The sequence below is a fragment of the Miniopterus natalensis genome, chromosome 10 (assembly GCF_054644295.1).
Source record: "Miniopterus natalensis isolate mMinNat1 chromosome 10, mMinNat1.hap1, whole genome shotgun sequence".
Taxonomy (NCBI): domain Eukaryota; kingdom Metazoa; phylum Chordata; class Mammalia; order Chiroptera; family Miniopteridae; genus Miniopterus; species Miniopterus natalensis.
Window position 1 is genome coordinate 16,346,234 of NC_142090.1, and position 26,731 is coordinate 16,372,964.

At 37.4% G+C, this 26,731-nt stretch overlaps 1 protein-coding gene across 2 annotated transcripts in view; it reads left to right on the top strand.

Annotated features, from left to right (window-relative positions):
- UBE2H (ubiquitin conjugating enzyme E2 H) overlaps positions 1–26,731 on the top strand; it is a 101,782-nt gene that overhangs the window by 51,495 nt on the left and 23,556 nt on the right. The window contains exons 2-4 of one of the 2 annotated variants that reach the window (XM_016213340.2): positions 7,888–7,964; positions 8,562–8,636; positions 25,537–25,576. In XM_016213340.2, the coding sequence (XP_016068826.1) occupies positions 7,888–7,964; positions 8,562–8,636; positions 25,537–25,576 (192 nt within the window). The remainder of the gene's footprint in view (positions 1–7,887; positions 7,965–8,561; positions 8,637–25,536; positions 25,577–26,731) is intronic. The other variant, XM_016213341.2, reaches the window with a different exon arrangement.

A 26,731-nucleotide genomic window follows, 5' to 3' on the forward strand; every position in this document is an offset into this window, starting at 1 on the left:
AGAGGTTAGGAAACAGGCTCAGAGTTAGTGATTTACAAGGTGACTCCTTTTAAATCATGAATTTTCCAGCTGCTTGTTATATTGCCACTTGGTTTATACATTTATACTTTAAATTTTAATGTGTTCAAAACCAGACTTAGCATCTTGCATAAAAAACTCATTCCTCTGTCCAGTTCCACTTTGTTATTAATAGTATCATTTCACCTGTCCGACAAGGCTAAAACTATACTTGGATCTCAGACTGGCAGCTTCAGGCTGTGGCTGTCTTGCATCTTCATTCATGTAATCATTTTATAAATATTAATTCATGTCCCTACGATGTGCCAGAACTCTTTTAGGCTCTAGGAATGCAGCAGTACACAAACTAGGCAATCCTGCCTTTATGGAGTTTGTAATATAGTAGTCTGAGACTGGTGATCAAGTAAATAAAAGTAACTAAATAGTATATTAGATGATGGGAATGCAGCACTACCCGTTATAAATAGGTTGGTCCCATAAGGCTTCACCAAGACACAGACATTGAGCACATGTGCTTTGTTTACATTTAGAAATTAGGAGATTGACATAGAACTCTAGTTTCTTGGTTCCTCATGAAAATGAGACATTCTAGCCACACTTGAACTTTCTCTTGGCTGTCCCACGTCTATAGTTAGTTGCAGAGCCTGTAAAGTCTCCTTTTAATCTCTCCCATCATTCGCACAGCTGTTATCTTAGCTGAGGCCTGGAACAGTTCTCTTCTGCTCTTTTGCTTTAATTCTGTTTATCACACCTTCAGCGAGTCCTGCACACCACAGCTGGGTTACCTCTGTAAAGCACAGTTATGTGCACTGTGCATGGAAATACCAACTGTCTCCCTGTTTATCTGATAAAACCTGTTTCAGGACTCTGTAATCTGGTCCTGGCCTACTTTCTATACTCCCCAAGGTTCACTCATCAAAATAAAAATGCAGTGGCCCCTGTTTTCTGGACCTATCCTGTGCTTTTCTGTCTTTGCTTTAAGTGCCTTTCCCCCGCACCTCTGCGTGCCCAAATCACACATTGATCGTAAGGCCTGTGTAAATCCTTGCCTTCCTTGGCAAACTATCTGTCTCTGTCTTCAAGCTGGAAGAAATATCTTCCTACTCAAACTCTAGAGCGCCTTAAGCAAACTCTTTTTTACATTTACTCCTTAATGGACAGATCTCATCTTCCCTTGCTAAACTTGAAGCTTCTTGAAGGCAGGTTGTGTTTTAAGAGGAGTTTTTGTTTTCCTTAAGGCACTTATGTATAAAATATTTAGTAAACCAACTTTTAATCAAAATAAAGTCTGATCTTTTGTGGATTCAATAGGTGCTAACTCAGCATAAGAGGTTTCTATTTATGTAGAAAGCTTTAAAATATTTTTGGGTGGGGGATGCAGGGAATAAAATGCTTGAGTTTAGGAGATGTGGCAGGGGTACTGTTTTGTTAATTGCTCTTCATGTTATATTGTTGCCTTTCTCCTAGGTTGAGATAAATGAATAAAAAGATGCCTTGTTCTTTATATGTGTGGATTTCATCACTGATAGAAGCCTTTCCTTCTCTCTTCCTGCCTTTGATGCTTTTCCCCAGGCTTAGTTTCTCAGTAGGGTTTATTTCTGCTGTTTTTATTTCTCCTTTGAATGGAATTCCCCATTTTCCTAACATGAACTCTAACCTTTAAAAACTTTTTTTTTTTTTTTTTTCATTAAACTCTCTCTTGACCTGGAGCCTTTGTTTATTGTACATGACTGTTTTTCCTTATAATTTAAACAAGGGTACATACATCTTTAATTACTACCTTGCCCGGAGGCTGTTTGTCATGGATATTCAAAAGCCATGTTCACCTTCCCTCCCGTGTGGTTGGATTTTTCTTAGGCATCCTTTTGAAGCCACTGAAGTTTGATTTTTCTAGCATGTCAGCTATTTACTATCTTGGCAGAATAGTCTTCTCTTTATTTTTTTAAATTTATTTTTTGAATTTACATACATTATATTAGTTTCAGGTATACAACATAATGATTCAATATTTGTATATATTGTGAAATGATCACCACAATAAGTCTAGTTTTAACATCTGTCACCCTAACATAGTTACAGAATTTTTTCATGATGAGAACTTTTAAAATCTACTCTTAGCAACTTTCAATTATGCAATACAATATTTACTATAGTAGCTATGCTCTACATTATATCCCCATGACTTATTTAGTACTGGAAGTTTGTACCTTTTGACTGCCTTCAACCTTTTTGTTCACCCCCCAGATTAGTTTTATCTTTCAATATAAAGTTTTTGTTTTCTTATATACTTGTTCTTTTTTTCTTCCTCAGACTAAGTATCAGACCTTAGGAAAATGTTGGATCTTTTCATGAGCTTTCAAGAGAGCTATAGTAGCTAAGTTCTTCTAAATTGTTCGGGCTTGTTAAATACTAAAGTTCTAGTGATACTGACTACTTTAATTATTTTAGAACTTTTATTATGGAAAATTTCAAACATAAAAATAGAACAATAGAATGAGCCCTCATGTACCCATTACTCAGATTCAGTAATTATCAACTCAGGGCCAGTAGCATTTCTTCTATACCTTTCTTTCTTAACTCTACCCACACTGGCTTATTTTGAAACAAATTCCAGATATTATATATTAGTAAATATTTCAATTTATATCTCTAAAGGAGAAGGATTCTTTATAAACATAACTCCAAAGTGTTTTTGTGATATTTTGCGATTAATGGATTAACTTGCTGTTTTCAAGACAACTAGGTAATGAATATTGCTGAGTTTCTTCAACTTCCATAGTGTGAGTCATCTCAAGGAGAATTGTAAACAGACTGGTCTGAACATACAGAGAGTGCTGTACAAATTGCTTCTACCTTCTGCAGAGAAGCACATTTCTTCACCCCAATTCCTCCCTCATATGGATGCAGCTCAGGGAAGACACCCTCTTTTATTTTATAAACTCATTATTAGTAAACTTAGGAAACAGTGCTGGCTGAATCCTAGGTCTTTGACCTGTTAACATAAGTCCTGTGACACAGTCTTACGCCTTGGCTCCCTTTCTGGAAAATTCCAGAACTATATAAAAATCATTTCTAAAATCCTGCTAGACATGTTTTGCCAAGAATGTCAGTTATCTCTTGACAGTTTGGCATTAGCCTTTAAATATTAGATTGTGTAATCATAATGCCATTCAGAGAAAATAAGGTGGTGGGTGGCTGGCATTTTAAAAGTAAAATGAACTTGGGTTCTTATGAATGTTAACCATTAGTCTACTGAAAATACTGATACTATTCTCTAATAGTGAAATGACAAGTAAGTAAAAAGCAGTATTTCATTCCCCTGGCTGGTGTGGCTCAGTAGTTAGAGCGTTGGCCCATGCACAGAAGGGTCAAGGGTTCGATTCCCAGTCAAGGGCACATACCTGGGTTTCAGGTTTGATCCCCAGCCCTTATTGGGGCTCCCACGAGGGGCAGCTAATCCATGTGTCTCTCTCACATTGATGTTTCTCCCTCTCCCCACTCTCTAAAAATCAATGGGAAAAACATCCTTCGGTGAGGATTAACAAAAAAAACAGTATTTCACAACTTAGAGGTGATTAAAATGTGATTTTAGGGGTTTAATATATGTTCACCAGAGTAATACCTAAAGGATATTTTCAGGGTTTGAAGCAGAGAAAGTAAAAGGGAAAGCTTCTGGTGAGTTTCCGCCAGTCTGCTAGCCTGACAAGCACATGTCAGAAATAGATCATTACTTTTGTCATTGTAACTTGCCTTCTCATTGCCTTCCTTACCCTTGACTTTGCAGCAGTGAGGAGAAAGTCATGGCCTCTACCATAAATACACATGGTAACAACAGTCAAGTAATTTTATATTTTTGTGTGGACAAGTCATTCATTTGTGGTGATGAAATGGCTTATTTTTAATGCAATGTTTTTCATTCAACTAAACTTAAATTCCTTTTTCCATCTGATTTAGTGTCTGTACCCCATTCCAAGGCAGCATAATTTTAGCACAGCGTCTCATTTTACCAACTCAGTAGAAGTTATAAAGGTTTCACTGTTTCCTTTTAGCTTTTAATATGAAATGGACGATAAGAACTCTCTAATGTACAGTATAATGTGTAAAGACAGACCCAGTGTAACTGGCATGTGAATTATAATCAGGGATTATGGGAAAGAGGAGGTTTGGGGTGACTGTTTGGAAAAGAGAATCTAGAAAGTAGAAAAAGCTTGGACTATATTCCAAACAGACCACAAAATGGAAGAAACCTGGATTTGTTGCCTCATGTAAAGAATAGGAAAGATACCGTCAGTTTTCTAGAAGAGACATCCATGTGGATAACTTATAATTTTAAATGATTAATGAAGAGTAATTGCAGAGGTCGGTGCCATTCATAGCATATTAGTTCTGATTGATAGAGTCTATTTCTACAGATTTTTATATTATAAAATTAGGTTACAGCTTCTTTTGTTAACTTCATTTAATCTTCTACCTTACTCCATTCTTTCATTATCCTTGTAAATTTGTTTAGTTTTGTTTAATGGCTGGGATATCCTTATCTGTACTACTATATTCAGTTGACTACTGGATATCCCACATTGAGTGGAAACAGATGCCAGTGGAGCTCTGAGTGGGGAGAGGTAGACACTAGTAGCAGCCTATTGTATAAATGTTTTCTAATTCATTTAACCAGTTTCCTATTGATAAATATTTAGATGATTTCCATTTAAAAATTTCAAATATTGTGCCCGACCTGCGTGGCTCAGTGGTTGAGTGAACCAGGAGGGCACGATTCTATTCCTGGTCAGGGCACATGCCCCGGTTGTGGGCTCGATCCCCATTGGGGAGCATGCAAGAGGCAGCCAATCAATGAGTCTCTCTCATCATTGATGTTTTTCTCTCCCTCCCTCTCCGTTCCTCTCTCTGAAATCAATAAAAAAATATTTTTTTTTCAAATATTTTAGTAAACATAGTATCTGACATGTCTTTAGAACTTTTTATTAAACAAAATATACACAAAAAGGGCATACATAATTTTTGTAGTTCAATGATAAATGGAACAATAGAGGCATAATTAGTACCCTCAAATTCCCTGAGGATGCTCAAAGCTCCGTTCCAATTATCACAATCCCCACTAGGCTAACCACTATCCTATCATCATTGATTCATTTAGCCTATTTGAAATCTGTGTAAATGGAATCTTACCATAAATGCTCATTGGTGTCTAGTTTCTTTCACCATTCTATCTGTGAGACTCATACATTAATGTGTAGCAGTTAATTTTGTATTGGTGTGTGGTACTCTGTGGGTGACTATGCCATAATTTATCCTTTTTATTGTTGGTGAACCTTTGGGTTGTAACCTAGTTTTTGGATTTTACAAGTAGTGCTATGAACATTCTTAGACATGTGTTGTGGTGAACCGAGCTATACATATCTGTCGGGAGTAGCACTGATGGGCATAGGGTGTGCATATGTGCAACTTCACAGCGCCAAGTTTCCCAGTGATTGAAACCATTTCACACTCCCACCAGTAGTGCCTGCTTATTTTTAAAACATAACTTCATAGGAGTGAAATTTGAATAAAAGAGTAAATTCATTTTAAGTTTTGGAATATAGTGCTAAATTTGTCCTCAGGAATACTAAGTCATACTCCATTGAACACTAGGTTTTATGCAGCTTTCATCTTTATCAATTTATATTGAAAATGTCTCATTTCTAAACTGAGTTGAACTTTTTATAGCTTAATTTTGCTCATTTGAATTTTCTTTTATTAACTTGGCTGTTCTGGCCTTTTTTTGTTGTTGTTGGGGTGTTTCTAATTTTGCTTATTTCTTTGTAATGACTTTTTTTTAAAATAAAATTTTTGGTCATATGCTATGGTCTTTCCTTCTTAGTTTGTCCTTTGTCTTTGTTTTCAATCCTCATCTGAGGATACTTTTTCCATTGCTTTCAGAGGGAATGGGAAGGAGGGAATGAGGGAGGGGAGAGAGAAACATCAATTGGTTGCCTCCTGAATGCACCCTGAGGCCAGGGATTGAGCCTGCAACTGAAGCACATGCCCTTGACCAGGAATTGAACCCGAGACCCTTTAGTCCACTGGCCAGTGCTCTAACCACGGAGCCAAACTGGCTAGGGCAGTTTGTCCTGTGTCTTAACTGTCTTTTACAGTGTAGAAGTTTTAAATATGTATGCATGCTCGCATCTGCTGTTCTTTTCCTCTGCGGTTTCTGGCTTTGGTGTCATTCTCAAGAAAGACGTTTTATCCCCAAGGTTTTTTTAAGTGTTTTCTTTGATGACTTTATTGCTTGTATTTAATTTTGTTTATTGTAACTAGATTTGACTTTTTTCTTTTACTAACACACGGATGCTTTTTAGAGTTTTAAAACAATTTAAACATGTTATGCTCTTCTACTTATTACATTAGCATTAGCTTTGGAATATTTGCAGGGTGTCAGAGGGTGCCTGCTCAGGAAGAATGAAGCATACCAAAGCATGTGTGTATGTGCCACTTGACCATGAGAAATGAAGCCAGTTTTCCAGTGTGGATACTGTTTGAATCCTTTCAGTGTGCTTGTTACCAAGTGGTTAGATCAGATTAGCATAGACTGAATTATTTTATTTAATATATCAAGTGGATATTGTTCAAGGCTCTTCAACAAGGACTTTGCCAAAAATACTCCTGGCCCCTCTTTCTGTTCTGTGGCCTATAGCACAGAGGATTGGAGAGAGCAGTATTTCATTTCAAACCTTTAAAAATACTATTTTTCTCTTTTTAAGCGATCACTTAAAATTTCTTTGGATTACTTCTGTTTTGCATACTAGTACATGCAATTTGTACTGCTGATTAAGATGAGGCCAATCTGTTATGTATTTTTTTAAATGTTACAGTTGGCTTTGGGGAACTCACAAAATTCTACCACCACCTAAAATTCCTATCAGAGTTATTATTGAATTAGACTACAGGGCAGAGACATTAACGCCATATTAGACCAGTAGCCCTCTCCTCTACTGAGATAGATTGGTTAGGTTTGTGTAATTAGTCCTAGTACCTTAAAGGGGTGAGAGTCTCAAGGACAGGTAAGTTTTTGAGGAAGAGAACACAGAAATGTTAGTCCTCTATGATTATAGCCCCAGAGCCCCCCAGTCTAAGGAGGACGGAGGTGCAGGAGGGAAAGAAGAGGTGGAAAGAAATACTTCAGACAAGATTTTTTTTTAACTTTTTTTTTGCTGGTCTTTTGCATGTGGTGGCACAGTACTTGTAACAAGGTTGTGTCTTTATTTTGACTATTTTCTAAGCCAGGGAGAAAATTGTGGGGACTTTCCTTAGTAAATCCATTTTAGGAGCATGGCATTTCCAGTTTAGAAGAATCAGTGGGTTTCCTGAGTATTTGAATTTGACGAAAGGGAATACTGGATTTATGTTACAGGCTTATTGGAGATCAGCTGGAAAGGAGAGAGTACATAGGGGAGAAAGACTAAGTGCCTGTTTTTCACTTACATACAGTATGTACAAAAAGCCATCTTATGCATTTTACGTATTTAACCCATTTAATCCTCTCAGAAATCCTGTGAAATGGTGTTTTCCTGAATTGTAAGGAGAGAACAAAGGCACTGGGAATGAGTTCACATTGTTTTGTCTAGGCTTACAAACCCAGTGGATGGCAGTCCTGGGATTTGAACACCAGTCTCTGAATCTAAAGCCCATTCATATTCTTTTCTCAAGAGTATATATTGCCTTCTAAATTACCAGATTTATTATGTCTTTTAAATATTTTATTGGTTTTATATAAATGTTGGTGACACTTAAAATGGCATATCTTGGAGATGTCATCTTTAGTTCTTCTAGGTAACATAAAGCCTGTGTAATTTCCTTTACCTTCCACCTTAGCATTGAGAGTAAGCATGAGGTTACAATCCTGGGAGGACTCAATGAATTTGTAGTGAAGTTTTATGGACCACAAGGAAGTAAGTACATGTATTGGTATTCTAGCCTGTTCTTCTGTTACAGTCTTTTTACTCCCCTTAATAGACAGTGAAAATATCAAAGACAGATGGTGGTACATGTGGTTTTTAAAAAGTAAATTTATTTGAATTCTAGAACCAGTGAGGAAATCTTGCTGTTATCATATGCTTTTCTCTTTTATCTCTGTGTGACAGTGTTAAACATGAATTGTATGGATGGCTACAATGATGGTTTAGGGGAATGTTTTTTGTTGTTTTATTTTTGTTTCTAGTGGTGTGTGTTTTTTTGGAAGGAGGGCCATGGGGTAGATTGAGATAAGTGGCTGTTAGTTACCAAATAATAGGATAGTGTTTTATATTTTAAAGAGTCAGGTAATGGGGATAGGGAGAAAGTAAATCTTTTTTCATTTTCTAACTGTAGACCTTTTAAGAAAAGTATTTTAATCTGAACATAGAATTATAAGAGGTCCCTGATTCTTAAGGGAATTAATTTGCAAGGTTTTCAAAAGAGATTAGGATTTAATGTTTAATTTACACTCAGGTTTATTTTCAAATTTGGAGACATATTTCTGATGTGTAATATTTTTGCTTTTCTTTTAGCACCATATGAAGGCGGAGTGTGGAAAGTTAGAGTGGATCTTCCTGATAAATACCCTTTCAAATCTCCATCTATAGGTAGGTGGTAACTACCCAGTTTCTCTCCTTAGAGTTTTGAAATCAGACAGAAAAAGAAAAAATCCTTTGTTTTGTAGGAGGTAATTTCAGAAATGGTTTGTTAGCTAAATTTTTCCTTTCTTGGCTTTGGTTAAATTAATCTGTGACTTTTTAGGAGATTTCCATAGTGTGATAGAAGATATTTAAATATACCCTTTGCCTGATTGCAGTGACTACAACTCTAGATTTTTCTTTCAGGATCAAATTAAACAATTATAAGGCTCACCATCTATTCAGGCTATAAGCAATAAAATAATAAATATATCTTAAATTTCATTTTAAATGCCAGATTGTTGGAATTAATATTATATAGTATCTATTTTAATTCTGTTATTTAAAAATCCTTTGTGTGCACTACTTTGTTTTGTTCACTCCAGCTCTGGGTACCTAGCAATGAAATGACCTTTTTCCATTTTCTTCACTCCCAATCTTTAGTCCTTTAAACAGCTGAAGAAACTAGAATAGAAACCCCAATGGGATTGTATGAAGCAACCTTCATCTTCTTTCTGCCATAAGTGGTGATATTTTTAAGGTGTCACCCCCATTAAGGGACTTATGACAAGTTAGGTATTTTTGTGTCAGATGCAATAGAGGTATATCTGACTGAAGGTTGACACCTTAATTATTTTGAGATTATAGAATGGTAGTAACTTAGTTTAGGTAATAACTTAAGCCAACTTTTAAAAATTGCATTCTGGCCCTAGCCAATTTGCTCAGTAGTCAGAGCGTTGGCCCACCAACTGAAGGGTCTCAGGTTCAATTCCCTGTCAAGGGCACATACCTCGGCTGCAGGCTCGATCCCCAGCCCCGGTCGGGGCATGTGTGGGAGGCAACCAATCCATGTCTCTCTCTCACATTGGTGTTTCTCTCTCTTTCTCTCTCTCCCCCCTCCCTTCCACTCTCCTTAAAAATCAATGGAAAAAATATCCTCAGGTGAGGACTAACCCCCCGGCCCCAAATTCATTCTGTAGATGATTTTATATAAAATATTGACCAATTTTAAGAAAAGGAGAAAATAAAATTGGAGTATATTGAGCATTCTCTGACAGTCACACTGAACCTTATGTTCAGAATTGCCAGAGTGCAAACATCTTGCTGCTTCTGTGGGCTTGTCTTTGGAACTAATGCCCTATCTTTGGGAGATTAGACACACACCCCTGCCCCAACAAAAGAGTTTTTAAGAGACGTAGATCAAAGACACTGTGAGCTTTATGCTTTGATTCTAAGCCCCACAATTCTGCCTAGGATAAGTAATGCAGAAAAGTTAGGATAGTCATAGACTAATTCCCAATTGAATGCAGCAGCCTCTTCCCTGACATCTAGCTACTTTATATGCTTTAGAGCTTTATGCTATAAAAAGACTACAGGGCATCTCTTATTCCTTCTCAAGCTAGGAACTGTTAGTGCCTGTTTTAAGAAGAAACTGGTGGTTTCCTTTTATGGTCTCTTAGGTGAGTTTTCTGAACTCAGTAATTGAGAAGTACTTTGTGGATAACTGAGTTGGAAGTATCCCCATTGCTACAAGGGTCTCTGAGTTATCAAATGGTAAAGTAGGAGAGGAGCTGTGAGGTGTTTTGTCTTTGAGACAGTCCCCAAGGATATCTGCTTTACTATCTGTGTAGTTGGCAATAGCCCTGCACCAGTGCCATTCTAGGGTAGTAGATTCCACTCAGTTTGGGAGGGCTTTTCTGTCGTGTTATGGTTCCCTGTGTCACATTTACCTCTGGACTTTAGGGTGTTTTTTTATATAGGCATTTTAAACCTTTATGCAGTTGAGTGATGTGATCTTTAAACCTTTACAAACAGAATATACAAACTGTGTAAGATATTTCATAAACACCTATTTACTTAGACTAAAATTGGCGTGCTAAACCTAGTTTTGCTACCCTAGATTCCTAGTCAGAAAAGAAACAGTGTAGCTTGTTGAAACTAACCATGAGTCTATAGAAATGCAATCACATATATTCTGTAGAAATGTAGTTCTTTCTCAAACCTTGTCTTAACATATTTTTCCAGGTAATACAATTGTTTCATCATAACTTTCAAAGTGAAAATATCTTCACTTTAGACATTGTTTATTTATTAACTAATGATGCAACAGAAGCCTATGTATTTTCTTATATTAATGATGTAATAAGAAATTGGTTGGGACAAATGACTAGGTTAATTTAACTTCTTCATAATTTTTCCTTTGTCTTTCTGTGTGCTTTTAGAACTTTGTAATACCCACAAATGTGTACTATCTTCTCTTAAGGAAGTAGATCTAGTTGAAATATTTGTACAAGCTGTCCTTGTTTCCTCCAAAGGAAGATTGCATAAGAGAGTTTTAATCAGTTGTGTGGGGTGACCCATTTTCAGGCCATCAACAATGTAATTACTGTTGGAATGTGCTTTAAACACTTCAAGGGGTAGTGGCTCACTTATAATAAGCAAGGCTTCCTTTTTGAGTTGTATAGATAGTTGTAGAATTATACAGAAGGGTAAGGAGATAAGAAAAACCCAACCTCAATGTTCTTTGTAAACCTTGCCTCTTATAGATCTAGGTAGGCGTACACTTCTTCCTGAGCCAAATTTTGAGCTCTTAAATATTAAGATGTATAAATTTATATTAAGCATCTTTAATGCTTAGATTTTGGAATTTAAAAATATATATGTACATGTACCTTTTTGTTTTATATTTATATATACATACTTTTAATTGTATAAATGCTTCATATCTATAGTAGGAATCTAAGAAAGTCCAGGTGAGCAAAAATTAAAATGTGTCATAATCCTATCCCTTACTGGATATCATTATTTACACTCTGGTATACTTTAAAACATTTTTCTGCATATAAGTGTTTTTTCAAAATAGTATTAAAGCTACCTCAGTCCTCTTTGGAAAGAGAAGGAGTATAAATAGATACCTTGGGAGGTTATGAATTTACTCTTAACATTGCCATCATTGTTTTAAACATCTTTAGCTCATCTTTCAGAATTTTATTTTCTCTTTAAATATCATAAGTGATAGCAAATCTTGATGCTTTGAAGCTGGATATAAATTTTTGAAATAGCTAACGGTCATTTAATACCAGAGGCTGAGGTGAATGGGAAAACTTGAGTAACATCAATTGGAATATAAAATTATGTACAATTATTGAATTGACTTAAGTTTAAGGATTATGATTTCTTATAAACTGGCCCTATAGGAGTTTTCAAAGAGAAATTATAAAACTCCTTTAATCACTCTAGCATCATTGAAGTATTTGCTTAGTTTTCCTGGGCCGCATTGAAATATTTGCTTAGTTTTCCTGAGCCGCTGCTTTGAAATAAATCATATTTGATTCTTTCAGTTCTGATTTATTTGAAAGTTCAGATTTCATTTTATCTTTCTCATTCAGAAACATTCCTAGAATGCTTAGCAGTGCTGCAGGGTGTCACCGACTGTGTAGCGTTAATGGAAAGTGTGATTCGTCAGTGGACTGCATGGAGAGTGTGATTGGTCAGTGGACTGGTTATCAGGAAAGAGTGGTCTGGCCCTAGTTTTCCTTGACCATGAGAATGATACTCATCTGAACTGTTGTTTCCTCTTCTGGAAAATGAGATATGTAATTAAATGAACTCTGCGTGTTTGATATTGACCAATGTATAAAATACTCAGGATATTTGGCGTTCTACTGGATAATTAGGAAGGTTGTATAAGGTTTTCACAAGTTAGGGAGAGAAGATCAATATGAATAAAATACTGCATATGCTTTAGTCACAATGTGCCATTGCTTTTTAGGAGAGGGGTGAGTCAGTGCCTCAATTGAGGGAGAGAGAGTGTGTGGAGGAGATAAGCTTTTACAAGAAAGATTGTGTTTTATATGTTGAGAATATAGTCTTTACAAAGCTTCAGAGATGTGAAAGTGCACATGAGGTCTTTAGAAATATTCTTTCAAAATCCCAAATAATTTTTAGTCCATGAAGATTTTGTTCAGATTGAGTTTTCAGCCATTACTCATGTGCTCATCTATTAAGAGAAAGCTTTTACCAAAGAAAACACAGACTTGTAGTTGCTGTGGCACTAGTGAAGTAAAGATGAGTGATCTCATAAAGAGGCTAATATAGAGCAACTATTTATAAAAATAAAAAATAACCAATAAGCATAGGGTACAAAATGGTTTTATGTGTGATCCACAGAATGCAGATTTAAAAATGAATGAATATATGACTTATCAAATCGACAGGTTAGACATTGTTGGTAAAGGTATTATGATGTAGCTAACCTAGTAGGATACATTGATTGGTAAAGATTTTATATCTTTTGGGTGATTTTACTTAAAAATTAAATTATCTAAAGGAAATATTAAGAGATATGCTCTAAGATTAATGTGCAAGAATATGTAAATTGCAGTGTTTTTAAAACTTAAAAATTGGAAGCAGCCTAAATGACCCAGTCTACAATAGTTAAGTTATGATACAGCCTAATGAACAAAATGTTTTACAGCCTTTACTCATGTTTTAACACATCTTTAAAGGTACATACAAGAAAATGTGTAACTTTACATAGTGTAACTATTTTTTTCTATGCAAATTCCAAATATGAATGCCAAAATATTGAGTATATGTTGCCTTAAGGGGATTAAAGACATTTTTCTGTAATTTCCAAATATCCTACAAAAGTTCCCATTTATTCTCAAAGTAAATATTTTTGAACATATGGAAAGTGCATGTCTTTTGAATATCCTGTCTGCATCATTACATGTGCCTACACTTATCTTGTCTTCTACTCCAGAAAGCCATCAAGCCCTCCTTGACCAGAATTCCTACCTGGTAGCTTGCTAAGCACCTCTTGGCTCTGTTTCCTTTCAGTGTTAATTATGTGTGTGCATAAGTATACAGACTGTTTTCTTTCCTTTGTCTTTCTGATTACAGTTAAACTTACTCCATCTTGGGCACTGTCTTTACACCTTTATACATCACTGTTCTTTACTCCTTTCCTTGCTTCCCTCTTTTCCCTTCTCTTGGGCTGTTGCCTCCAGCATTTCTTACCTACTTCTGTCTTCAGTCTGACTGTTCCACTTGTGTTCCCCACCCCCCATTGTTCATTTTTTGTCTTCATTTGAACAAAAAAAAAGGCCCCTGTTCATAGCAACAATAACAATAGTACTACTTTTATTAAAGCTAAACTAAGGGAAAATATTAAATTTAAGGTTTTTAGCATCTAAAGGTCTTGAAAGTACCTTGAAGTCCCCTCCAGGATCTACAGTAGTCTTCATCAGATCATACCTACTTTACTTAAACACCAGCATTTAAGAGAAAGTTAAGTTGTCATTTAACCTTATTTTTAAATGATTACTGTCTAATACAGTAATAGAACAGCATTCTACTAATTTCAGATAGAACTATAGATTATTTGAGAGATTTTGTAAATAACCTTAAGACCAGCCTGGGCACTCTCACCATTTATACTTTAAAAACAAAATAAAATAGAAAACGTATGTTGTAAGATCCAGCTAACAAGTCTAGAAACTAACTTTTGAAATACTACCTATGTGCATCTCTATATTAACAATGAGGAGCAGCCTCTCCCAGGAGCAGGCTATATGTACTGTGTGTCTGGATTGCAACCTGATGATGCAAAAGCTGAGAGTGTAAGAGGAATGGCTGGTGGAGAACGATTCTGGAGGGACCACTTAATGGTTTGCTGAATGTTGATTAGAATGGCCAGGAAAAGCCTCCAGCTCATTCTGCAATGGAATTTGATGTCAGTAGCATATAGCAAGAGCTAGCCAAACCCACTGAGTAAATGGAGACAAAGAGAAAGAGTCATGGGCAATAATAATAGATAGAATACTATATTGTACTATACTAATGGTCTTCACAATGAGGTCAGATTATCATCTAAATAGGATGGTTTAGGCATCCTGTTCCAAGGGAAACTAGACTAGATAACCTGTCAGAATCCCTTCTAAATCTCCCAGTCTGCCATAGATTCTTTTTTTTTTTTTTTTTAATCCTCACTTGAGGGCACTTCCACTGATTTCTAGAGAAGAGGGGAAGGAGAAGGGGCAGAGAGAAACATTGATCTGTTGCCTCCCAAATGCGTCCCACTCAGGGCCAGTGATCGAACCCACAACCTAGGTATGTGCCCTGACTGGTAATGGAACCCAATCCCTTTGGGTGTACAGGACACTGCTCTTACCAACTGAGCCACACCAGCCAGGGCAGCCTTAGATTCTTAATTAGAAGATCCTCTGATGGCCATTGCACCATATTCTTTTTACTTATGCCAGCAGTTCAGGGAAATGATTTAACCTTTTTTATTGCCCTAATAGCAGCCTCTTCTGGCATTATAATTATTTTTATTTCACTATGGCAAGAAATTACCTCACAATATCTTTCAAATGGAGTTTTCTAATACGGTATAACTAAACTAACTAAAGAGTTTAGTACATTTACCATTTTACTTTGTGTCTTCCTAGATGGAAACATTGTATTCCTTTAGGAACTAGTGTGAGTAACCAAAGTGAGTAGTGTTTAGTCAGCGGTTGACCAGAATTTAGAGTAGAGGAGTATGTTATTCATGAGAGGTTGGGGCTAGTCATTTAACAAAGGACTACTTGAACCTCCGTATTTACACAAACAGAATGAATATTAGACTGAGGAAGCATAGTTCCATTAAGGTCACCTGTATAGTTCTGTAACTTTCATGAGTTTGGGTTTGAATTTAGTTCCTGTCTCAAACAGTTAAATAATTGCTGCTATGGTAGTGATCTATAGCTTTTAAATTCCAGTAGAGAGAAACAAATTTCTAGTAGGAAAGTTTTGTAAAAAAAAAAATTTTAGATAGTGCTGTGAAAATGTAAACAATTGGTAAAAGCTCTTTTTACTGATGTTTTGAAAAATGAAAGTTTTCAGGATGAATTTTTAAAAAGATTATGTCTGGCAGCTGAGGCAGAACCTGCTTTCTCAGAAAACTGGTACATCTTACATCATTTGTTCTGATCAGTTCCACAAATTTATGGGATACCAACTGTATGCAGGGCATTATTCTAGGTGCTAAGGATACAGAAGTGAGCAAATTGCTCTCTTGACCCTTAAAAATTACTTTTTGGGGGTAGGGGAGAAGATAAAATTAAAATGTCCAATAGCTTTATGCAGAGAATGGATATAATAGAATTGACGTAATAGCTGTCTTATATTAGGTATTCAGGAAGGGCCTCTCTGACAAAGTAAATTCAAGCTGAGGTTTAAATGGGAAAGGGGGGGGAGCCAGCACTGATCCTCCAAGGTCAGGGATGAGAGCTTTCCTGGCAGAAGAATTTGTGAGGACAAAGGGCCTGAAGCAGACAGGTGCTCAGCATTCTCATGGAAGAGAAATGCAGCTGGGAGGCTGGGTGAAGTGAGATAGGAGAGAGGGTGAGGAGTCTCGGAGGGCTTTTAAGGCCAGGTTAAAGGGTTGAGTTTTATTTTTAATGAAATGGAAAAGCCATTGAAAGGTTTTAAGCAGATTTTAACGATCACTCTACTATTGTGGGGAAAGAGTAGAGATACTAGTGGCTTGGGTCAGGGTTTTGAATCAGAGGCCAAGGCTGAGAAGAAACTCTGGTGTGGATATATATTGCTTTGAAGAAATGTGGCTGTACTAAGGATATCATACAAATGTGTGCGGTACCTAGAGGAAGGTAAAGTAAGGTTTTGGTTTTTATTTCTTAAATGGGAGATTCTGAAGGATGCCTGTATGCTCCTTGAGGGAGTTATCTAGAAAAGAGGGAAAGCTTGGTGGTGCTGGAGAAAGATTGAAGGAACAGTGCCTCTGAGGCGGTAGGAAGGGCTAAAATCCGAACACAGAGTTCTGTTGTTTGAGAAGACCATGAGCATCTGAGCTATTGAGGCAGGAGAAGTGAGCGTGTGTGCAGAGGGGAATTTGTTGGGGAAAATATGGGATCCTGCCAACTGGCTCCCATTTGGGGGGAGCAGGGCTATTAAGTCACAGTGAGAAGTGGAGAGGAGCACAGGGGATGGGAGATTTGCAGAATAATGGTAAAATGTCCAGTCATTGGAGAGCAGGGGAGCAAGCTACCAGAAAAAGGAGAGGGGAAAGTTATAGGTGATGCAAACTCCACAGCAGGTTATTGAGCATAGTATTTTTTTAATCTTCACCCAAAGACAAGCTTTTATTGATTTTGGAGAAAGAGGGAGAAAGGGGTAAGAGAGAGTGATAAACATCGATGTGAGAGTGAAACATCAATCAGTTGCCCCCTGCAATGCCCCAACGGGATAATGGCCCAACCAGGGATTGAACCTGCAACATGGGTATGTTCCCTGACCCGGGGTGGAACCTGCAACCTTTCAGTGTATGGGATGATGCTCCAGCCAGCTGAGCCACACCAGCCAGAACTGAGCATACTTTTTAAAAGTTGATGCACTTATTTACTTATATCTGTCCTCCTTGCCAGCCCAATAGAAACTACATGAAGGCAGACTCTGGGTCTGTTTTACTAACAAACCCTTCTCCCCGCCTCAGAGTCTGATACAGTGCCTGTTCTATAGAAGAATACAGTTGACCCTTGAACAACGCAGGGTTAGGAGTGCTGACCACCTGCACCTGGCCCTGCCAAGGCAACCACAGGCAGGACTCAAATTCAAGTAAATCTAGGAGCTTTTTTCATAGCTTATTTTTAAGTTGATAAATTTATATGGCCCAAGAATGATGTTATAAGTAGCCAAATGGCCCTTGACAGAAAAAAGGTTCCTCACCACTGTCCTACACAGTTAAAAATTGTGTATAAAATTGGCCCTTCGAATCTGTGGGTTCCCAACCAAGGAGTTGCTCCTTGAACAGTGCAGGTTTGAACTGCGTGGGTCAATTGAAAAACTCCCCGTATAAGTGGACCTGCACAGTTCAAATCAATGTTGTTCAAGGGTCAACTGTATTTGTTGAGTAAATGAATGAATGACTACTTAGTGGCACCCTCAAATCTAAGTATAGAGGATAGAAATGATTGGTTTCCTCCAGTTGTAGATGGGCATTTTGGAGGGGAGAGGGTAAGGGATTTGCAAAGGATTACTAGAGAATGTTGATGGTGATGGCTTAAATCTTGAGTGAGAAGAAGGGGTGAAGGTAGGGCAGTAGGTAGGAAGAAAAAGAGAGGGTCAATGGATTAGAGTGAACAGATGAAAGAATTGTTCATAGGGTGGGAAGCTCTTTGACAGAGATTGGGGACTGGTGGGAAAGAGGATGTCTGAATTTGTGATTTTGGAGGTGAAGCTATAGAGATGACAAAGTTCAGGGTGTACCTGGGAGTACGAATGAGATAGAATAGAGGAAAGGTCACTGAGGAGAAGCTTAAAGAACTGACTGAGAGCGTAGGGTGTCAGGAGTGTGGTCTGTGTGCGTGTTAATGTCACTTAAAATGACAGGAGTTGGGGGGAAGAGAGACTTGGGGGCTGGGTGTTCAGTGACAGGAGAAACCAGTGGTCAGATTGGCCCTATTAAACCTGCTGTTAGTGGTCTATAATATCTCAATTCATTCAGCTTCATCTTATTATTAGCCAGAGTAAAAATAGTAGTTAGCTTTCCCTCCACCTCCCCCAGGCCTCTTCTAAGGGTAGTCTTGCCTTTGCACGTGCTCACTTCTGTTAGATGTATCCACTTCTTGAATCTGGCTTATGTCAATTTTAATTCTGCAACCCATTAGTATATACTCCATTTGCATAAAACTCGATCAACTTGCTGTTTAGGCTAGCTCCTACTTTAAGTATAGTGAGTGACTTCTAGCTTTTCAGCTGGTTATTAATTCTGACATCTTTTTGGCATTAAATCCATTCCTTCCACTTTAGGATTGGTATCATAGTGAAAACATGTATTCTTGGCTTCCTTTTTCTTTAGTTAAAAACAACTCCGAGTAATGTCTTAGTTCACACAAATTAAGATTCGTTTATGTTTCTGATGGTGAAAACCATGTTGCTTGAAGGAACTTCAGAGATTATATCATCCAATTGCATCATTTTAAGGATGTTTTGTAAAAATGAGACTCAGGAAGGTAGAGCTATATCACTACTAACCAGTTGCAGAGCCTGCCTTTTGGCTTCCCAGCCTAGTGGTTTCCCCCCAAAAAACAAAATGCAATCAGAATGGTCTTTTAAATAAATAATAGAGCAACTGTATTTTCCATTTTCAGTGTGATGGGGTTATAGGAAAACCAGTGTCCCATAATCAAAATATCCTCTAATACTCTTGCCAGTTCGTACAGGACTAAGAGATGGATGGATATGTAGGGGTAGATATTTTCATTTTTACGATGAGGAAAGTGAGATGAAATTACTTGTTTGAACTCATTAAGCTAATTTTAACATTATTGAGTGCTTACTATGTACCATTTACTGGTTAATATTCATTTAACCTTCACGACAGCCCTATTATGTGTAGACATATTATTTAACCAAGCTTTAGGATTAAGGAAACAGAAAGGTAGAGATTGAGTAACTCTAACTTGCCCAAAGCTTGTAGAGGGGAACTTAGGCAGTCTGACTGAAGCCTGATTTTTTAACCACTATGACTTTGTGTGTTTTCCCCTCTACCATGACTTTGTTTAATGAGTGGCAGAGACTTGAAATCGGGTATCACAATTTGAAATCCACTGTGTTCTATATTTTACTGCCTCTTACCATGAAAATACTGCCTTACTCGACAGTAAGGTTATATGAATGACAAGGAAAGTGAAAGATAAACTGTGGAAACAGGAAAGCAATTACAATCTTCCAAAATGAAACTACAGGAGAGTAAGTTTAAGGCTGCAGGTTTGGTAATCTGCTAGGTTGGTAGAAGGGTTATGCTGTTGAAGGATAACACATCACCTTTTCTTAGTTATAAATGAACTTTTCTTATCCATCCAGCCCATTCCTCAGACTCCATATTATCAGAGAGAAAGGAAGAAACAGAAAAGAGGACCCCTTGTTGAGTTTAGATCTCCTGAACACACAGGATCAGTTCAGAAGTTCCCATGACACAGGGCATTGAGAGTGAGCTCCTTGCTTGGTTCCTCACCCAAGAAGAGACCGGCCCAGGTCCATCTCTCCTGAGTAGGGGAGGCTCAGCTCTCTGAAGAGACTTCTGCCCGGGTGCAGGCTGCCATGGGCTGGTCCTGGCTGTCTGAGGTAAGATGATAATCTATCGAATGTGCACTAATGCACAGAGCTGGCAGTGTCGCTAGTGCGGCTGGCAGCGTCCCCGACACTAATCACCTCCTGCATGCTAGGAATGGAGATCCAAGTTACTGCCCTTAAAGAGTGTATAGTCTGAGATACTGATAGGGGACATAAGATTCAATCTGTAATAAGTATATTTTAAATAATTATACTTACTTTAAAAAATAGAATTAATTGGTTTGATTCTGAATGGTCTCCTTTATGTGGGCATTTGTCCTGAAGATGGAATATTACAATAATTTAATGTATTAACTTACTGTTTTCTCACAGGACTTCATAAGCTTATAATTAAATTGCATCAGCCACATCTGCCTCAGCCATCTGCAGTCCAGGCTCGTTTTATCCCTGGGAGAGAGCTATTGTTTTTTGCCTTTGGCATGTTTTCACCTATTTACCTTAGAGTTGGTTTACCTTGTTTCATGAGTCACTTGTTTGACCTCTCATTTTTTGAAGATTGTCCTAAATGAAATTTTTGGATAGATGACTAGCCGTAGGTATTTCATTCTATCCACAAATTTGATCATCAAAAATATTCTCATAAGGAAAGGAAGCAAAGGTGAAAAACACAGTGAGCCTTTGCCTCTTTCATTTACATATTGACCCCAATATCAGAAGCTACTTGAAAGTGTGTGCAACTTTGTACAGATCCTCTCCTGAGATTGGACACAGAAATAGGTTGAAATAAAACACAGTTTTCAGCATGACTCGGCACTGTGTTATTTACTTTCTCTGCCTATTAGCCTGTGGGTCAAGAGATCTGTTATCCTAGAGCAGTTGAGTGTTAGAGTGGAACAAACCAAACACATCGTGTTATTTTTCTGTTTTAATAATCTGTGCTTTTATTTTTAAAATATATAGTTTTGCATCAGCTAAGCATGATTTGGATTTCTCCTCCAGAATTATAAGTCACCTGATTCTCTTTTGCTAAAAGAAAAAAGAGGTGGTGAGCTTTTTAGCTGAACATTCGTTTCATTATCCCCTTGTTCACAAGTGCTTGAGCCATGCCAGAGGATAATTGTCCAAAAGATTTAAACAAAGGAGTTCTGAGTTTTGTCTGGTCAAATCACTGAAATACATCATTAGAAAATATCTAGTAGTGACTAAAATCTTAAATCATGTAGATTAAAAATGACTTGCTGCTTCTACTTATCATGTTTCCATAAAAGCAGTTTTCAAAATATGTTCTCTTAAAATATCTTCAAAATAGTTCCTGGTCGAATGGAAACAAGTGTTGGGAAAATTCTCTTGTTGCAGATGTATTCATTAGTGTGGTGTTAGCATTGCCAAAAGGAAGGAGAACATGCCAGGGCAAACATGCTCAGCCCTGAGAACATTCCTTCTCTGAACTCGCCTTTCTTTCTCCTCTGCTCCCTCCTTGTCTAGAAGTTCCATTGTTGCCATCGTTATCCAGAATGTAAATGGCTCTGCCAGAAATGCTGCCCACAGCCTGTCCAAGAACAAATGTGCAGGGCATGTATGTGCTCACTTCCAGTTGTTTGCTTTCGGTATTTTTCTAACAATTGGAAAAGCCCAGTATAGGAAGAGAACATTATAGTCCGGAAGTTGTTAGAGTTGGTTGGCCTGGCTGTGCTTGGTCCACAGAGGCAAGGGCATAACCCTGTTTTCTGCCTACTTTGGAATAAGCGGATTTTGTGTGTCGTGGTGGTATTTCAGTATGTTGGTAGCTTTGTATTCTCCAGAATACTTGTGTTCCTAAAAATATGTCTTACAGAATAAATTTCCCTTAAGGACTTAATCTCCAGACATTTTCCCTTAAGTCTTCTGTATTCAGAGCTCTGGCCATTGTTATTAAATCCTACATTTTTAGAGCTGATAGTCCCTTTACAAACAGAGTAAGACTGGAGATTTTAGAGATTATATAGGCTAGCTGTTTCTCTTTGCAGCAGAGAAACAGTCCCACAGAAGTGAAGTGACCTGCCCAAGGCCTGCAGTTAATAGCAGAGTTGGGACTAACCCCACGTCTCTGTTAGTATTTTTCTCTCTCCAGTCTGATTCTACCCTCTGTCTCAGACCTGATACTGTTTTATTTATACTTAGCAGGGGCACTGAGGACTGGGTTCCAACCCATTTATTACTAAAGAATGTACTTATTACTAAGTCCTTTTTGGCCCCCTGTATTATGTACTCTTGGACTCAACCAAGTCAGAAGTCTAGATTTAATTGAAAACAGTGTGGAAACTGTATTGATTCCAAATGTAATCTCCAGGCCTTGTGCAAGGAGGGAGGCCCCATAACGTTTCAGAGACAGTTTTGATAAACATGTAAAGGTCTTTCACCATAGCTGTTTTCTTGACTTATACCTTTGAACTTCCCTGTGACATAAGTTGTTGAAGCTTCATTCTTACTGTAGGAGAGAGAGCTCATTCCATTTTGCTTGGGATCTGCCATTCCCCACCATTCTTTCCCCAGCAGGCTTCCCACGTTGCTCAATGAAAGCCAGCGTCCTTAAAAGGGCCCACAAATGCTCATCACCTCTCCGACCTCATGGCTGTTCTGTCCTTTATTCACTCCACTTCAGTTTCACTGCTTACTCTCTTGCTGGTCTTCAAACACGTCAGGCAAAGTCCTGGTGCACTTTGCACTTGGCTATTTGTGCTATATAAATGCTCTTTCCCTAAAGACTGAATGACTCCTCCCTCACCCCCTTCAGATTAAATCACCATCTCTGTAAGGCCCTCCCTGACCATCCTATTTAAAATTGTAGCCCCCATCCCAGCATTCCTATTCCGAGTCCCCTTCTTTGCTGTGTTTTCTCCATAACGCTTGCCCCCTTCTAACAGCACTTGTTTTTGAAGAGCTCTCCAGGTAATTCTTACCTATAGACAGCACAGGAAGCTTCTGCCGTAGATGTTGCTTCACTAGGTTTTACTTAGGAGAATCCTAGCAGAAGCAGGATTTTAAGTATTAAGATGAATTTTAGGTTCTTAATTGTAGCTTTAAGCAAAATACTTTTCACATAATAGAACAAGTCTCTTGAGTTAAACCTTATAGTGGCTAAACATTAGTGTTTCCCATGTACCAGAAAGTTTCTTGGCAGTCGTGATAGCAGTATATTCCTATATGTAACAAATCTTGAGGACAAGGTGCCTAACAACCTGAGGATCTTCTGATTTTTTGTAATGAATTTATCTTATTTAAACAAGAGTTTAAGATATGAGACCTCAAATAAAATAGTTGATTTCAGTGACTCTTTTCCTTAAAAGAGGTCAGCATTACATAACCTATGTATAATTAGGTTAACTTTAGAATGTTTGCTACTATTTATAATTTTTTATTTGAAAGTTTTTGTCCAATGTTAAAAATCACACATTGTAGACATTTTGGCAAGTCAGAAAAGTAGTAGAGAAATACTGGGGGAGTCTCTAAAGTTTACTCCCATTGACACTTATGTGTTTCCCTCTAGCCTTTTTACCTTGCTGTGATCTTCTGGAATAGGAGTGGGGGTAGGGGCTTACGTGATTTAAAAGGTGTAATGGAGAAAATATTTCCACCACGAAGAACTAAGCATCATTAACAGTTGTACATATTTGCTTCCAGTTTCCTATCTATGTGCACACTTTTTTAAAAATGTAGCAAATAATATATGAGCACCTTCTGTCTTTTTAAAAGGCATATGGTGTTATAGATAAATTCATCTTTAATTACCATTCCCCATTCTGTTTCCTCATTCCACCATTGGCCCTGCACCCTCACTGAAATAATTACTTTTGTAAGTTTGATATATGTTGGCCCAGTACAGTTTCCATACTTGATACCATAGAGAATATGTAGCATTGCTTTGTTTTAGTTTCTCTAAACGATGTCATGCTGTAAATATATCATTCTGCAACTTTTTTCCCCCCTCAGGTTTGGATCTATCCAAGTTGATACTTACTGATCTAGTTCATTACCTTGGCTGTATAGGACTCCCAGTATATGGATGTACTACGGTTTCTCCAGTCCCTTTTTGATGGGGTTAAGTTTGTGTCTTAGCTTTTATAAATAATGCTACAAAGAATAATCCTCATAGGTTTTCTCAAACACCTGTGTTAGTGTTTTTCTAGGATCCTGTAGATTTGTATCTGTCTTTTCTCCTCTTAACCTTAAGACATGAGCATTTCCATTGACTTAGTATAATCTCTTCATAAACACATACCTCTTAAATCTAGACTTTGAAACACCTTTCATTTCCATAATGAAAAATTAATATGAAATTGTAATTGGGCACAAGGCTTTTCTTTTTTACATCAGAGTAATTTAAACATTGCATGGACTCTCTTTCATAGTAGTAGGTAAAACATTAAGCTATTTCAATACAAAGGATTATAAAACAAAAATTAGAAGCATAGTTAGTACTTGGAGTGGCTAGAGCAATCAAGGACTGGCATACCTGGGATTTCGTGTTCTTATATCCCTTTTCTAAGTCTAGAGAACTTTCTTAGATTTTCTGAGATGTCCTCTGTCACAACTCATCCTTTAGGGTCCTCCTCTGACACCACTTCTCTGCATCTTTTGTGACAACTTCCTGGTCCCTGACTGTATCAGCTCTGTGCACACATTACTTTTTCATGTTTCTTGTCCCATAGCTACAGCGACCTCCTCAAGAATAGTGTATTATTTATTTATTTTGTACCCTAAACAAGCACAATGCCTGACACATAGGCGTTGACCAAATATATTTTGAATAAAGGAAAGTGAGACCATGTGAGGTGGGCATGAGAGAGAGTGGGAGTGGGAAATAGGGATGGTGACTTTAGTAAGGAATTTCAATTTATTGAAAGTGTGGAACGGAATAAGGACATTTTAAAAGGAAATGCCATGATGATAAGGGTGATAAAATGACAGCTTTGACAGTGGATCTCTGCTTTAGAATATTGCCATCTGCATATATACAGACTGATTAAATCACCAGTTTTAAGTTAGAAAATAAATTAATTTCTTCTTAGAATTGAAATATCAGTATATTTGTTAAAGTCCATACTTGTTTTTCTAAGAATAAATAAAAAAGCTTGGATCCCTGACAGATCTAGGCACCTTACAGAATTTTTTCTTTAACTCCTTGCCTCATTCCTTGGTTGCCCCAATTTTAATCAAAGCTGGGTTTCCTGGAATGAGTAGACTGAAGTTAAAGGAAATATTTTGGTCACCATTCTTACGAAATCCTTTGTGGTTTGGAAGCAGTACTCCTTTAGCATTTCAACAGTTTCATTCATGTTCCGCACACAGTGCAGCAGAACAATACCAGTAACTGAGCTTCAGAAAGAGAAGTTCAAATGCAGAACCTCCTAATTTAGAGATTGAACATTCAACTTTGGGGAGGAGAGTCAGAGAATAGCTTTTTAACTTTTATCAGGTCACTAGTTATAAACCATTTAATACTATCAATTTTCTTGGCAAGTACCTTCATAGCTGAGAAAACAATTTATTTTAATGATTATTTTGTATAAGAGGCTGCACTGCTCTCAAAGTTTGCACATTTTTACAATAGAATTCTAATGTATTTTAAGTAAATGCAAATGCCGCTGTAAGGAGAAGATATAGCCTTATCAGTAATCAAAGATTTAAGGTTGAAAATAATGAGTTATGGGTATCATCACCTTTTTCCAATACTGAAATTGTTTTCGGTACAGAATACTTTGATTGTTTCTGGGTACTTTTTGCTGCTAATTAACATCTCTTTTTACAGGATTCATGAATAAAATTTTCCATCCCAACATTGATGAAGCGTAAGTAACTTTAAAAATGTTTAAATCTTAGCAGCAGCTGCTCTTGATTAGAGTTCATCTCTCTCTTCATTATACAGAAGCTTCAATTATCTTTTTGGATTTTATCAGCAGATAGGACTGTATGAATGGTCACTTAAACTATGGAGTCCTAGAGATACGATATTCTAACCCACTTAGTTCAGATTCTGTTGGACTGCTTAGTTTTGCCATTGTCATGAATGGGTCCTTCATTTCCCTTGATAGCCAGCTAGCATTCATAATATTCCACATTTCCATTCTCTTTGTAGATACAATTCAGATACCTGTTTTCAGTATACAGATTTATTATTTTCAACCCTTAAAGTATTTCTTAGTTTGTGAGAGTAAAGCAAACATGAATGACTGTAGTTTCATTTCAGTTACTGAGTCTTAATTATCCCTTTATTTTTCTTCTAATATTAGTGATATTTTAAAATGTGATACCAGTGTCTCCTATTTTGTTACTTCCAGTGCTGTTTAGAATACATGATTATTTGTTCTGCATTTTTTTCCTTGTTGTGGCACTAAATTTTGATATTCCATGCACACATACCTGAGGGGTGTTCTGAACCCTGTGTGAGTAGGTTGTATACATGCACCCTGTCCCGTTGTCCATTAGTACTCCTGGGTCACAGTCATCCAACAGGAACATTCTCTCCTGTAACGGCAGTGCAGTCAGACTCAGGAACTGAATATTAATGTAGTAGTGCCTTTTAATCTGCCATATTCTCGCAGTGTACTTTTTAGCACTTTTTTTTTCATTCAGTAAAGGATCCAGTCTAGGCTCATGTATTGCATTTAGTTGTCATGTTTCCTTAAACTACTTTAATCTGGAACAGTTCCTCAGCTTTTTATAAAGTTGACATTATTAAAGACTGTAGATCAGTTATTTTATAAGACAGCTGCCCCTCAATTTGGGCTTGTCTGATGCTTCCTTACTACTCCACTGAGAGTGTGCACTTGAAGGCCAGGAAACCACAAAGTGCGATCGTGTGCTCAGGGCAGCTGTTAGGAGGCCGGGCTGCCCACCCCTGGTTCCAGTGTCGGTTCTCGTCCCCTGGCTGAGGTGTTACCGGTTTCTCCATTGTATAGCTACTGTTGTTCCCTTTCAATCTGTAAGGAGACACTTTAGACTTT